Consider the following 15,791-nt stretch of genomic DNA (forward strand, 5'->3'; position numbering starts at 1 on the left):
ACAAAAAAAATCTTCCTTTACATCTTAATTTCATAATTTGGAATGCATTCTCTGGGTTAGAAGTGACCTGTTTCACTTTTCTGCTTGTTTCTAAACACCTTCTAGATGGTTAAGAAAGCAATGGTGCTCATTGTCCGGAAATTTCTCTTTCTCTTTCTCTTTCTCTTGTTCAATTTCTCTTGTTCAATTTCAAGGTGGCATTGGCTTGGATAATTACAGGGATGACTTACATAGGTCAATGGGTTGGAGGGACTAGGTTTGAACAGGACTCCATTAACTATGCAGCATGTTGTTATGTTCTATTATTGTATGTTATATTTCCCTCTAAGAACACAATGACAATTTCTTCTTTGTTTATAGTTCTGGACATATTTTAGTAACACACCAAGATACTGGGTAAGCAGTCATGTTTCCATCAAGCTCATCAATATGTCTATACAATCAGTCACAAATATATGGGCCAAAACCATTGGCATTTACACCAGCAGCAAAGATGAATGAACTGGAAATTAAAATACAATCAATCTGACAATTTTGTGCACATGAGTACCACCCAAAATAAACTTTGCTCTCAATTTATTTTTGATCTATTATTTGGGACCAATACAGAGGTCACTTTTCAACACTGAGTCAGTCAGCTGTTTAACCCTGAAGCTTCCGAGGAGCCAATAAATGTTCACATCTTAAATATTAAACTTAATCTGTGTCAAGCAATACTTAAGTAGAACTCTGCACATTCAATAGACCTATCCAAGATGAGCTTATGGTGGTGATGCTAATGGTCATGCCTATTCAACACATTTTATTCAACTGCATTCTTATCCATATATAAGGGTGAAGTGTTGTTCAATTCTGTTATTTTTATACTATGTTATTGCTTTTGCCTTTAAAGAATATTTTGTGCATTTCCTCTTTAACACTGGGTATAATTCTGAGCAGGTGCAGTATTTTGGGTGTGCAGGAAAATACATCAGTGTCTTAATCACAAATGTACGTATACATGCTAATGGTATCAGAGTTCACACATCTTTAAGCTCTATGCAGTTGTTATCTGATTGATAGGTTTGATTTCAAATTGAACAGGGAACACATTGGAGGTTGCCATTATCAGTGGGGGTGGGGGGGGGGGTCTAATTCTAGGGGGCAGATCTGATCTAACATCCAACATCCCAGCTGATCTGATCTCCAAATAGGGATGGGAAGGGTGCTGATGGGGAATCTTATGGTCTTTGAGAAAGCATTTCTTATCCTCATCCACAAATTTAAAGACTCTTACATTCTCCCTGAAGCTGTCATCACCTTGCTTCAGTGATCAGGCTCCATGAGACCTGGGAACAGCCCACTGTAAGGCCAGAAAATTAGGATAAATCAAATGCTTAGTCTCATTAAACTATTTTCAATGTCAACCACCAGTAGGGAACAGATTTCCTGCCTGCCCATTATCCCACCTCTTACTACCCTGCAGTCAGTGGATTGAAGCCATTTTCTTGATAGGTCTTGGAATTTTTCCCAATTTAATGGCCACCTGCATCCAATTGAATGTGCTCACTCATGTTAAAATTCCCTCTAATGTTTCAAGGCCTAGACGTGTGATTTTCAGCTTTTCACTTCTCAGCTTCGCATGCTTAATTTAGTATCAATTCCAGAAATCATTTGCAATAATGATTATTTCAGCTTTGTATTTAACGGCAACGATATTTCTGAAGGTCCAGTGCTTGTATGCTAAGATCTTTCAGCGAATGTTAGCAAAACATACTGACCAAATTATCAATGAGGTCTACAGTTGGGCCTCCCAGTCAGAAATGCTTTATGTTAAAAAGACATCTTGATGGTTAGTTTTTGGAACAAAACACAATTATAATGGCAATTGTACTTATAGAATCTTATGTATGTTCTAGATCATGTGGGCTTTACTCTTTGTCATGAGGCTTCTGGCAGGATACTTCCCATGTCTCAGGTAATATTTAAAATGCTTAATCCCTTGGGAGCAGATTTCCTGCTGCCCACTGTCTTGGCTCAGAAAAAAGAACAAAGGTGTGTTGCCAGTTCCCTGGTGTGCGGTCAGATGGGTGGTCAGTGTCAGCATTTATAAAATTGGACACAGGTGTTTGAGAAAATGTCATGGGAGTTCAGCTCATGATTAAATCATACTATCCCCACAATTCATTCATGGAATCATCACAGTTTGAAAGGGCGCTCATCAAATGTTGATAGTTTAGTGAAGACAATTTACCTCTAGTTTTGTTTTACAGAATCACAGATACTCAACTTGGATAGGTGTCCATTTTATGTTGGCCTGAACTACTGTTCAAAACATGAAAGGTTAAAATTATTTGCACACTTACTCGTCATTCAGAGAGTGTGACTAGGGCATTAATTGGTTGTAACGCAGCTCAAAGAAGCATACTTACATGTGATGATTCAACTCTGCCTTCAGGGGTGTCATCAATTCAATCTCATAGGTCAGAGCCAATCATTTGTCCTGGTAATAGTACTGTCGGCATTCAAATATGCCAATTAATTGTTCTAGCATATCTCAGGTACCATCAGCTTCACGTACACCTGCAGCTGATGGTCTGATGTAGGAAAGTGCCCTGCAGGATGTTCATTCATTTACTACAGCATTGTGCTTTATGATTACCACAACAACTTAATTCACTCACAACCTGAAGGTTTTATGGGCACTTCTATAAACTTCTCTTCAGAATGATTTTCATCCAATGAATTGGTTTACAGACTATGTACTCTTCCAAACACAAAGTTTCCATTATATCACAAATTAAATTTTGAAGGCTTTTCACATATACACAATTTGTGATTATCATCTCTTGTATTTTATAAAGATAGATAGAAAGAAAGAAAGAAAGAAAGAAAGAAAGACATTGCTTTAGGAGCACCATTTCAAGAAGTCAGAATAGGCCAACGAACTGTACACCCAATGAATTGCTTTTGAACTGTAATCATGGATATAATATTGAAACACAGCAGTCAATTTGCAGATAGGAAGATCCAGCAAACAATGATTAAACCTAATTTTAATGATTTTGATTGTGGGTTAAATATTGGCCAGAACATTAAAGAGAACCCCCCTGCTCCTAATTTGAAATAATGCTCTTTTATATCCATCTGAGGAATGGAGGGGGGCCTAGATCTAGTATATCATCCAGCCCTGACATTGTAACAGTCCCTCATCTGGAGCATCAGCCTAGTCAATAGTCAATGGAACTTAAAGCAAAATCTTCTAAGACAAGCAAAAGTGCTGCCAATTGAGCCACAGTTTATGTCCTAAAGAGTGAAGTAGGATATGTGTTGGTCCTCTGTTGCTTATGTCAAATGTGTATGTATAGAGGCAGCTGTTCATTGTACTCCATTTCAGAAATGTGCTTCCTTTTCCTAATTTGAGTTTCAGTTTTCCAAAACAAAATAGTAAATTAAATTTAATAGCGTATATGAATAAGTATAAAATTGTGATTACTATCAACTACATTTTATTGATTGTCAGAATTTGTAAATTAACTAATGACAATAATACATGAGAAAAAAGACAGATGAATTTTAACAGTATTCTTGTCTTGTTAAGCATAAGCACAAATAGACAGAACAGTCTTAAAGGGAAGCATATTTTAAATTTCACTTCAGACCAGAACCTGGGATATTGGCATGAACTTAATGGGGTGAGAGTTGTGGGGGAAGACTAAGGTAGAGGCCTGATAGTTAAGAATGGCAGAACAGAGTTATCAGATCACAATCTCACAGATAAGTCAACTTTACTGCTGCTGCAATATAATTTAGGAGATCTTTTTGTTTCTGAGTCACTGTCTTCCCAATACCCAGCAATGTGACCAGGCCAGTTTTTGGATCTATTCAGTGCTCCATCCTTTAGCATTCACCCTAGCGGTGCTACATTCTGCATCATCCTCATACTGACAGATTTCAGTGCTTTTCCCTTTGCTCCCATAACCCAAAATACTCTTCCTTCCAAAGTACTCTCACTTCCTGTGACACTCATGCTACCAAATCTTGAGGAGCCCCATGTGTAAGATGCCCAGGAGTTCCTGACAACCTGAAATACAACTAACATCCTGCTATGCTGCCAAAGTCTGTGCTCCCTCAATATAATGCAGCTACATAGAATGACCACTCCCTAATGTTAAAGAAGCCCAGCAACAAATGCACCTAATTGTGGTTAAGCAATCCAATCTCATCTTCACCACTGTTAATTACTCCACAGTTATACACAATCTGCTGATTATTTCCCTATCTATTGTAATGTTATAAATTCAGGTCTGCCAAGAGTATCTTTTGCAGTTTAGTAACTCTGTTAGGCAGATTGTTTTACTTTTTTTGGCAGTTGACGTCCACTACTCTATATTGACTTACATGATAACATGACCTGGGGATATAAAGTGGTATCCTTGTTTGGTTTGCACCAGATAATCATGTACTTTGCTCATGCATCTCAATGTCCTCAAAGGCAGACCTAGTACTAGATGAGGCAACACTGTTTTGTTCGACATTAAGATGAAATTTTCTGATGACATCCATGAACCTGAAACATTCTCTCTGCACTAATGCTGGCTGACTTACTGAGTGTTTCCAGCCTTTTGTGTTTTTGCCTTCAGATTTCCAGCATTTGTATTACTTTTCGAAATGCAAAGAATGGGTTCAATCAGTATCTTAGTTCAATAAATGAGACTTGTTTAGTGGCTATTAAAAAAAACCTGATACCCTACCTCAACGGGTTGTCTAATTTAATGTTCTTTCTTACCAATTGTTTCAGGGAAGAATCCACTCTCTTTACAGCCATTTACTGCCTAACCACCTGTGCAGAATTCTGAGTCCTAAAGTCAAACAAACTGTTTTCAATATCTGTTTTATTTTTTTAAGGTCATGACTGTAGGGTCAGGTTTTAGTCAAAACCAACCCCCCTCCTGTCAGAAGCAAAGTCCACCAACCTTATTTGGTAATGATATCTGCTGAGTTCAAGTTAATGGCATTATTACACCATCAGTGAGGGTGAATGGTCTCTAGAATCTTAAATCATTATTCATTGTCTTTGGGATTTTGGAAATCCAATACCAGAATTGTTGCCCCATGAAATTACTTCTGTCAAAACACATATTACTTGCAATGCATCTTTTTTAAAATAATTCTTTCTAAATCCCTAAAAAAAAAATTGAGAGCCTGAGGAAAAATTTAACTGATGGTCTGGGCAAGTCAGCTAGAGCTCCTGGCTATTTCAGGTGGACACAAACTTTAATGTGTATTTCAGGTTCTTGTGACATACTGTTCAGCTTAAAAGCTGATTCTTAAAGTCCACAGGAGTGTCAAAAAAGGCTCATAGAAATTGTTAACTCTTGTATTGAGGTAAGGGGGAACAGGTCAGATGTTTTTATGTAGGGACTTCTGATGAAAACATCAGCTCCAGAGTTCAGCACATATTCTAGGCTCACATTATCAGTGTTGTACTGAGGAAGTACAACACTGTCAAATATGGCACATTTTGGATGTGACATTGGAAAAAGGTCGTGTCTGCTCTCTCAGGTGAATTTAAAAGATCCTAAGGCACTATTTTGGAGCAAAGCAGGGTAATTATGTCTGATGTCTTGATCAATATTTACTTCTTACCAATGTTACCGAAACAGATTTCCTTTTTTTTCCCCAAGATTTGTTTTTTCAAAAAAAGAGAGACATAGAGGTTAGGAAATTGTGGGCATGCTATGTTGGCTCCAGAAGTGTGGCGACACTTGCGGGCTGCCACCAGAACATTCTCTGCAAAAAATGCATTTCACTGTGTGTTTCAATGTACATGTGACTAATAAAGATCATTTCTTATCTATCTTATCTACTGCTGGTTGTGGGACCTTGCAGTGGAAAAATTAGCTGCTGTGATTCCTATATCAAAAAAGTATCAACAATTCCAGAATACTTCAATATCTGGACACTGTCAGTTAGTGGAAACAAATCATTTTAAGGGATCCCTGGCGAAGGCAGTGTTTATGGTTTACATTAACTGAGCTGGTGACAGTGACCCACCTATTGAACTGCAATAATCTGTCTAGTGAAAGTGCTCCCACAATGATGTTGGGTTGGGAGATAGTATTTAGGCCTACTGTTGATGAATGAACAGCGACATATTCCAAGTCAAACTGGTATTTGACTTGGAGGGAAACCTGCAAGTGGCAGCATTCCTATACACCAGTTGCATTGATCTTTCTAGATGGCAGAAAGGGCAGGTTTGGTAGGTTCAAACAAAGAAGCCTTGGCAAGTTTGCTGAAGGTATCATCCTGCAATGTACAAATTTATTGATCGCTATCTACCAATTTTTGTATTATCTGCAGACATATTAATTAGGTCAACAAACAATTTGCTGGAGGATCTCAGCAGGTCAAGCAGCATCTGTAGGGGAAAGGAAATGCCGACATTTTGGGTCAAAACCCTGTATAGGACTTGAGAGTGGATAAGGGAGATGGAGAAATTGGGAAAAGGGGATGGCATCCTTACAAGAAACAGGGTGGGAAGAAGTGTAGTCTAGGTAGCTGTGACCTGTCTAGTGCAACTGTGCCCTCAGGATCATGGCCTCGATGCTGACCAGACAAGCCCTGTCCAGAAATTCCAACTCTGTCACCTTGTCCAGACCTATGATGCCCATGAGTGACTGCAGAGACCTCACGTGGAAACACTCGAGCTGTTTGATGTGTTTTCCATAAAGCATCCAGGTCTCACAGCCATACAAAAGGCTAGTAAGTACAACTGATTTGTACACATTGATCTTGGTTGACAGCTTGATGTTTCTGTTGGTCATCACACGGAAGGGCAGGGGACAATGCAACTGACTGGCCTTGCTGATTCAAGTAACTATTTCCATGTCGAGACAGGCGTCAGAAGGAATGATGCTTCCCAGGTACGTGAAGTGATCGACTGTCTTCAGCTCAGTGCCATCGATGCTTGTGCTGAAAGGATACACCACACAACCTGGAGCAGATTGGTGCAGGACCTCAGTCTTGTTGAAACTGATTGTAAGACCAAAGAATCGTGAAGCTTTGGCAAACTTGTCAACGATGACTTAAGGTGCCTCTGAGGTTAGTCTCTCAAGCGTCTTGGCCTTTGCCTTCAGTCTCTGGAGATCGAAGAATGAACTGTTCAGTCTGTATCTGAAGTATGCTCCTCTTTGAAGGTCGCGCAGGTCATGGTTCAGGGCACACATGAAAAACAGGTTGAATAGGACTGAAGCGAGTATACAGCCCTGTTTCACAGCATTGGAAATGTCAAATGGTGTTGAAGTGTCACTGCTGGAGAGGACAAGATCATGTCATTATGGAAGATGCAAATGATCTGGATGCATTTCCTGCAACAGCTGAACTTTAAGAGGATGAGCCAGAGTGCTTTGCTATTGACTGTGTTGAAGGCCTTCATCAGGTTGATGAAAATAGCGTAGAGGTCCGTGTGCTACTCAATTCATTTATCCTGGACTTGTCTCACTGCTGAGACCATGTCCACAGTGCTGTGGCCTGGTCTGAAGCCACACTGAGCCTCTGGCAGTGTTTCTTCTGAGGCAGAGCTAATCAGGAGGTTGAGGATGGCCCGTGCAAGAATCGTGCCAGCAACGGATGAGACAGAGAGACCTCGATAGTTGCCACAGTCTGCACTGCTGCCTTTATTTTTGAAGAGGGAGACAACTGTAGCATCTCGGAAGTCTTGTGGCATAGTGTCTTCCTCCCAAGTGCTGATTAGCATGTCTTGGAATACATCCAGAGTGTTGGGGCCAGCTGCTTTGAAGAGTTCAGCAGGAAGACCGTCTGTGCCTGATGCCTTGTTGGAGCTGGTCTAATTAATTTCTTTATTGACTTCATTCAGAGTTGGGTGTAAGTCAGGGTCATCCATATTCAGCTTCTGTGGGATCATGTTCAGAGCAGCAGGATCAACAGTAGATACCCTGCAGAGAAGATTGGAGAAATGCTCCCTCCAATGCTTGATGATGCTTCCTTTGTCTTTGAGCAAGGTGGTGTCATCAGAGGAGTGGAGTATTGCTGGGATTTGGGGGTCCGTAAACAGCTTTTAATGAACTGAAAAACTCCTTTGAGTTGTTCGAGACACCAAAGTGCTGGGACTCGTCCAACTTCTGGACACACCAATTGTCCTGCATTTTGCAGAGTTCTCTCTGGGCTTTGCTCTGCAGGTGTTTGAAGTGATTAAGATCCCCTATATTTAAGTCCAAATTGCAGCAATTGCAAGGAGGACACATTGAATTTGTGGTACCATACTAAAAGAGGCATCCTGTTGTGAAAACACCCAGTGACCATGACCTTTTGTTTTGTACCACAAAGCTGTGTTCACTTAATTCAACGTGCTTTTATTTTTCTGACAGTCCACCTAGTGGATCTTGTCTAAAGCTTTGTTTGTATCTATGCAGATCATACAGCGTCATTGATCCTTTTTGTTCCATTGTTAATCTGAGACAACTTTCCATTAACAAATTGACGTTGATTGTCATTGCATTTGCAATGTCATTGCCATAGCTTGTTTATTGCAAATAGAAGGAAAGGTATTTTATTGGAAACAAAACAATAGTCTGATTAACAGCTGCCAATTTACCACAGCCAATTTGGTTGAGGTGAATTTTGCACAGATTGTCTCCCTAAGCACCCCTTCATTCCTTGCGTGTACCCTGCGTTACGTCACACAGGAGTGACGTTGAGGTGTGGGCGGGGCCGCACCGCCACTTTAGTTTCATTTTTTCTTAGAATCTATGAAGGAATTTCGCGCGACATTGTCGCAAAATAGTTTTCCGGGCGAAAGCCGAAGCCCCTTTAATTGGAGCTTTAAAGCGGCGGATTCCCTGAGAGTCAGTAAACGTTTAGCGAGACAATGAAAGACAGGGTTGGCCGGAGAGCGGGAGGTTAGACATTTGCCCCTTGGCTGGAAGGAGGGGTTGTGTGGTGTTATTTGGTGTGCGGCTCGGAAAGTTTACAGCCAGGCCCGGCCGAGCACCGGCCGCACCAACACAGCTCCTGGCCTGAGCGCCGGGCTGCCGCCGCCGCACCACCACCGCCACCAACATTATTAATGGTACCGTGTGCCCTTATTTTTGTCTTGTTTGCACCCACCCTCTTGATTCCCATTATCACAGCTGAGGTGCACCAACCTCGCGATAGTCTTTGCACAGACGATGCGTGACGCTTAACTGATGCGAAGGTGACGGGGCTACTTGAAGACGCACCGCAGAGGTGTGTGATGGTTTGTCACAGGGGAGGGCGAGAGCTCCATGTTTGTAGAGAAGTGTGTGCCAGTGTCAAATCATCAGCGGCTCCGGGCTTTCTTTTCCTCTCTGTAAAGCACTTTGCTGTGTATTGTGGGGGGGACCCGTGGATCTGGTGCTGGCTGAGTATATTTTGGGGGGGGGGGTGGTGTGGGGGTTTGAGTTGGGGTGGGGGGAGGCGTTGTATCGATGCTGACACTTGTATGTGAGTGTGTGTGTTTTCTCTCCCTCTCTCTCTCAAAGTAGCTTGATGAGTGTCCAAAGTAACAGTGGAAGTGGTGGAAGTTTGGAGGGGACGCCATCTTGGTCCCAGTTCTCCACGTCCCCAACGCCGGGAGCTTTGCAGACTAACACGGCACCTGTAAAGGCTAAAGAAGGTAATTCATTGCACACGCTCACTCGGGCCGAACTCTCCACTGTTTTTAAATTTGTTTCGGACATCTTTTGAAATTGTTTTAATTTTTTTGTTGGGGGGGGGAGGGTGTGGGGTTCTCCATTTGCGAAGCGGTGGCACAGAAAGTGTTGCGGGTCCCAGGCGGGTTACTCCGAGGCCGTGGGTAGGAGGTACATTAGGTGTCTAATGGTTGATAGTGTGGTGCACACGCTATAAACCCACAGGCGCAGCCTTTTGCACTTATTCAGGGCCTGGTATCGCTTCAGATTAAGCCTTTTTATTTTGAAAAGAACCTCTGGCTTCAAAAACCTTTGGCAACGAAGTAACAAAAAGTGGACCGGAGGCTTTACAGAAGCTATAACATGTTATGTTTACTCCATTGTGTTGTGCCCTCCCCTAAGCTAGAGATGAAGAAGAGGGTCAGGACTTGATTTGGGAGTCCATGATATTATTTCACTGCGAGTTTTGGCGGTTGACATATTGATTTGTAACGTGATACAGAGAGGTTAAGTAAATTTTATTTCTGAAAACGTATCCAACGGGCTGAACTCCATTGCCATTTTTGGCTATACCAGTCACTGATGAGATTTTTTTTACAGTAAGTGGAAGGTATCAAACAGTGTAGAAAGCATAACGCAGCACAGCATGGGGAAATTTTGGATTGTCATATCAAAGAGAGACTGCCTTTTTGGCAACTGCAGCTATCCTTCTCATGACCTGAAGTAGGTTTCGAAACCTAATGGCTTCCGAATTTTAATAAAACTTGATCTGAAAATATGATGGAATCTCGCTATTATGAATGGACCCAACAATTAACATCTGAAAATTCAGAACAGTGTGCTCAATATCTTGTCGTGTTTGTTATAAACACCTCTGCAGGCACTTTGCTTTTCATATAGATATATTAAAATTAATTGATTCAAAGTAAAAAAAAATATAGCCACCAGAAGTGTCTGCATAATTTTTAAACTCTTAATTTGGAATTCTTAACCTTATCAGTAAATATTGCAATTTAAACCAGGTAACGTTTTTATCACTTAGAAAGTAATTATCAACTGTTGACTGGCTAGAATAATATTTTTGTAAAATTGTAATTACACATCTGACTACACTACAAACTTAGAAAATCTAGAAGCAAAATGTTGTGTTCTCATTCATAATCTAGTGGAAATGCTTCATTTGGCAATCTGTTTTTATATATTTGTACATCTATTCAACATTGACATATTCTGAATTGGTGATGTTTTGTCACTTTTAAAAGATTACTGTTTCTTAAAATTGCATGACTCTGGGGGAAAGTAGTTCAATAATTGTGAGAACCACAAATTGTGTATTCTATTTTTTTTGCATTGAAATTATTTTGTACACTTTAAGGATAATACCATGTGAGAAAGAATTGAAGAAAGCTTTCTTAGTTTTTATTTCAGGATGTCAGTGTTAAATTTTCCACTTTCAATTTGTTTGCCTATTTATTTCATGAGCAGTGTACATTTATAGTCATTGAGCAATTCAATGATTGTAATACAGCTTTTATGAATGTTAATTTATGGAAGATTCAAATGCAAAATCTCAGCATATTGACAGATCCAGCAGTTGCTGGTGGTCTCTACTTGAGGTCTCAATTTCTTGCTTAAAATGTTAAACCTTTTCAGTAGAACAAATGTTTGGAATTAAGTGAGTTTGCATTAATGTTCCAAATTAAAAGTTTCTTGTGTGTATGGTGAAGTACTTGGTTACAGTAAAGTACTTGGTTCCACCAAGGTCTGGGTAATGTGAAGTCTGTTGCATACAAATTATGGGTTTGAATGTAACATCAACTGTGCAATCCCCTCTACCACAGTAACTTTTTGCTCTCTTACTTAGCAATTGTCTATTTACTTCTGCCTTTGAAAATAGTCAAAAAACTCTACTTTCACTGCTATTTTGCAGAAGAGTGTTTGAAAGACTTATTGAGAGAATTCTTTGTCTTGTCTGTCGTAGATGATCCTTTTTATTTTTAAACAGCGACCATTAATTCTAGATTCTCTTACATGAGAACATGTCCTCTGTATGTCAGTCTTGTCAAGATCCCTCAAGATCTTGTATATTTCTTTCAAAACATCTCTCACTCTTAAACTTAAGTGGATACGAGCCTAAACTGTCCAACCTTTTCTGTTAAGACAACCTGGCCATTCCAATTATTAATCTGGTAAACATCTAAACTGCTAATGCATTAGCATCCTTCCTTAAATGAGACCAATATAGGACACATCGCTCCAGATGAATTCTCACCAATGCACTACCTAACAGAAACACAACCTCCTAGCTTTTATTGTTAGCTTTCTTGATTGTTTGCTTTGAACTTTAAAATATGTTTTCTTTTTCACTAAGAAAACAGCACCAGTCAGAGGGGACAAAATATGTGTCAGAGAAAAAGGTTCTTCACTTTGAGATACCTAATGAGATCTCCATCATTGGCAAAGTCCATATTAATTCCATCAGTTCACTCTGTGTGACATAAAGAAATAGTTGAGAGTACTCTTCACAACAAAGTACAAATGTGTTTCAGAACCAAGCTGTTAGTACTGTTACAGCCCTGACATCTCCCTTGTGTGTAAAATTGCTTCAATGTGTTCAGTGCACACAAAAAATGGATCAAATTCAACCTGTTCATTCAGTCTATTCTCAACAAAGTCATTCAGTGTCTTCAACATTGTTATAAATCAGCATTTACTCACAACTAACTTGATTGGTGCTCAGCTTCAGACCTCACTATAGCTTTGGTCCTAATGTGGATTGAAATAGCTGAATTCCAGAGGTGAGGAGTGAATGCTTGCTCTTGCATCAAGGCAATGTTTGACTGAGTATAGTATCATGGATTGGCGAAACTGAAGTCAGTGAACGTCAAATGGAAAAATTCCATTGGAATTGTCTCGAGCAAAGGAAGATGGTTGTTGGAAGTCAATTATCCCATCCCTAAGACATTTGTATAGGAGCTTAACAGGGCACTAGGGGGCTTAACAGGCCAAACTACAGCTGCTTTCTTCCATCAATATCAGAAAGGGATGTTTGCTGATAAAGTGTAAAATTTCATATACTGCTAGTTAAAAATGCCACTGCGTAGCAAGATCTAGATGAAATTTCTACATAAGCTGATAAATAGCAATTAAGATTTGTGACACACAAGTGCTGGACATCATTTCTAATGAGAGAGAGTGAATGAGAGTCCAGCCACTGATCCTTGACAGTTCAATTTCACTGCCCTGGCAGAATCTCCCACCATCATTGTCCTCGTTGTAGAGGACTATGTTGATCACTGTTGACCAGAAACTCAATCAGGCACAAAATACAACGCAAAGGGTAGGCTAGAGGCTGTGCATGCTGTGGTGAGTGACTCGTCCTCTGAAACCCCACATCCTTTTTGCCATATTCAAGGCATGTCAGGGTGATGCAGTGACTTGGATGAGTGTAGCTCCAATGAACTCAAACTCAACACTGTCCAAGACAAAGTAACCCACTTAATTAACGTCCTAACCACCACCTTATCATTCAGTCTTTCTATCACTGGTGCATCATGACTGCGAAATGTACTATGTTTGAATTGCATTGCTGTTCCTTGCTTGGGTTATCCTGATAGCAATTCCCAAACCTGCAACCTATACCACCAAGCAGATAAATGGAGCAGGTGCTTGGAAGCACCATGGCATGCAGGATTCTCTCCAGGTTGCACAAAATCCTGAATTGGGAATGGAACACTTTTTCATTATCTAAATCATGGAACTCCTGACCCAACACTCGGGCATGGTGATCATTACCAGAAGAGCTGCACAGATTAAGGAAGGCAGCTAAATTCCATTTTCTCATGGACACTTAGGAATAAACAATAAATGCTGGCCTTCCCACCAATGTTCACCTTCCACTATATGAATAAAAGAATTGCATGGGAAAATCACCCTTCACATGGAAAGTTAGTATGCATATATTTGTTGCATAGTAATTCAATTTTAGTTAACTACTGGGTAATTTAAAAACTCCATGCAAGTACTTCTAGAAAGAATCAAGTATAAGATTCGGGGCATCGGTGTGAGAAAAAAGACATTTAATAATATTTCTGCTGATTTTTTTTTGATCGTTTTATTGTATGATAGTAAACTTTTATTAGTTGGAATTTTCAGGATTAGTATATTCATTAAACTTTGTGAGGTATGTATTATAACTTATTTAAACAGTTTTAATTAGTGTTTGCATCCTTGGATGAAATTAGTAGTGTGTTTTGCTACAGACCTATTTTAGTGTTTTGTAACTATGACCCTTAGAAGTCATTGAAATATTTAATTTGTATTTATACTACTATTGTAGTTTTATTTTAAAATGGTTTTACTCTTCAGTGATCCAATTACAATGTGTTTGGCCTAACCTGAAATTGAAACAAAGTGGAGCAAGATTCCTGGGGAAGGTATCTGGCTGTGTCATTTTGTGTGGGCAAATCATTCAATTTAAGCTTCAGAAATGTCTTATCATATTAGTCTTTGACTTGCCACCAACAATGAATAGATGTAAGAGAATTTTGGAGATTCTGAAATGAATTAAAGCTGTTCGTGAAGCATGCAAAACAGTGATATGACAGGGATCGGTGCTGGGACCTTTGTTGTTTGTCGTATATAAAAATGATGGATGAGAATGTAGATTGCCTGCTCAGTAAGTTTGCTGATGACACAAAAATTGGTGGAGTAGTAGATAGTGAAAAACATAGTGTAAGGATACAGAGGGACATAGATGGGTGGAATGGTGGCAGATGGAATTTAATCCAGACAAGTGTGAGATAATACTTTTTGAGGCATCAAATACTAATGGGACATGTACTGTAAATGGCAGGGACGCCAACAGCATTGATATACAGGGTGACCTTGGGATGCAAGTTCATAGTTCCCTGAAAATGACCCACATAGGTGGGATAAGGCAGTGAAGAAAGCATTTGGCATTCTTGCCTTCGTAGGCTGAGGCATTGAGTATAGATTTGGAAAATAATGTTGCAGTTGTGCAAAACATTGGGTAGGCTACTTTAGGAGATTATGTACAGTTCAAGTTGCCACAGTACAGGAAGGATGTGGTAGCATTGGAAAGAGTGTAGAAGGGATTCACCAGGATGTTGCCTGGAATATAGGGCTTTACTTATAAGGAGATATTGGATAGGCTGGGTTTAGTTTCGCTGGAATGTAGGATGCTGAGGACCCACTTTAGAGGTTTATAAAATTATGAGGGGCATAGATACGGTAGTCTTTTTCCTGAGTCAGGCATTGGTTTAAGGTGAGCAGGGAGAAATTTAGGAGATCTGAGGGTGGGGGTTACATGGAATGAGCTGCCAGAGGAAGTCGTAGAGGCAGATACAATCACAGCATTTAAAAGGCATTTGGACAGGTACATGGATAGGAAAGGAAAAGAGGGATGCGAGCAAATGGGATTAGCATGGATAGGTATCATGGTTGGCATGGACAAGTTGGGCCGAAGGGCCCATTTCTGTGCTGTACTACTCCGACTCTAATTTGCTGACAAGCTAATTAATCCATGTGATTATTAACCTAAATTGTTAAATTATTTTGAAAAATCAAGCTTTATCAACTTGAACTTTTTAATGCAGAGGTCCATCGATATGCTATCATTTGTATACTTCCAGTCAAATATGGTCTTAAATATGAAAGCTCCCTTTAATAATAAATAATGTAGATATGTTGTTTGTCTTCTAATCATGTGCTAGTTCTTATCTTAGAAATTTTAACAACCATTGTAGATAACTAGTCCATCTTCTAATTCTCATTTTACCAAGTGAAATCTAACTTTAATTGCATTAGCTTGCTTTTTAAATCTAGCACTCATCTTTATTGTTGCATCCAAAGTTTATTTGCTAATACTGCTTCTCAGTGCAAGCTATTGATAAAACAATTCTGTGCTTTCTATTTAGTGCCATTTCCTACATGTGACATTTCTTGATTGTATGGCTTATCAATACTTCAGGTTCTGAAAAAAACTCTGACTAACTCTTAAACAGAATAAATTAAGCTGAAATAATTATAAAGGTATTTAATAATTAGAATACATATCTGGACATAATTTTACCATTTTCTTGGGGGTAACTTGGTTATCAAATAATTTAAAATTCT

At 39.6% G+C, this 15,791-nt stretch overlaps 1 protein-coding gene across 8 annotated transcripts in view; it reads left to right on the forward strand.

Moving 5' to 3' along the window:
• The first annotated feature begins 8,723 nt into the window (after positions 1-8,723).
• Positions 8,724-15,791, forward strand: part of LOC127574263 (serine/threonine-protein kinase tousled-like 1) — a 118,882-nt gene continuing 111,814 nt past the window's right edge. For 2 of the 8 annotated variants that reach the window (XM_052023117.1, XM_052023178.1), the window contains exons 1-2: positions 9,264-9,331; positions 9,507-9,637. In XM_052023117.1, the coding sequence (XP_051879077.1) occupies positions 9,267-9,331; positions 9,507-9,637 (196 nt within the window). In that variant the 5' untranslated portion in view covers positions 9,264-9,266. The other 6 variants (XM_052023144.1, XM_052023161.1, XM_052023153.1 and 3 more) reach the window with 6 other exon arrangements.

Source organism: Pristis pectinata, chromosome 1 (genome assembly GCF_009764475.1).
Source record: "Pristis pectinata isolate sPriPec2 chromosome 1, sPriPec2.1.pri, whole genome shotgun sequence".
In the NCBI taxonomy this organism is placed as follows: domain Eukaryota; kingdom Metazoa; phylum Chordata; class Chondrichthyes; order Rhinopristiformes; family Pristidae; genus Pristis; species Pristis pectinata.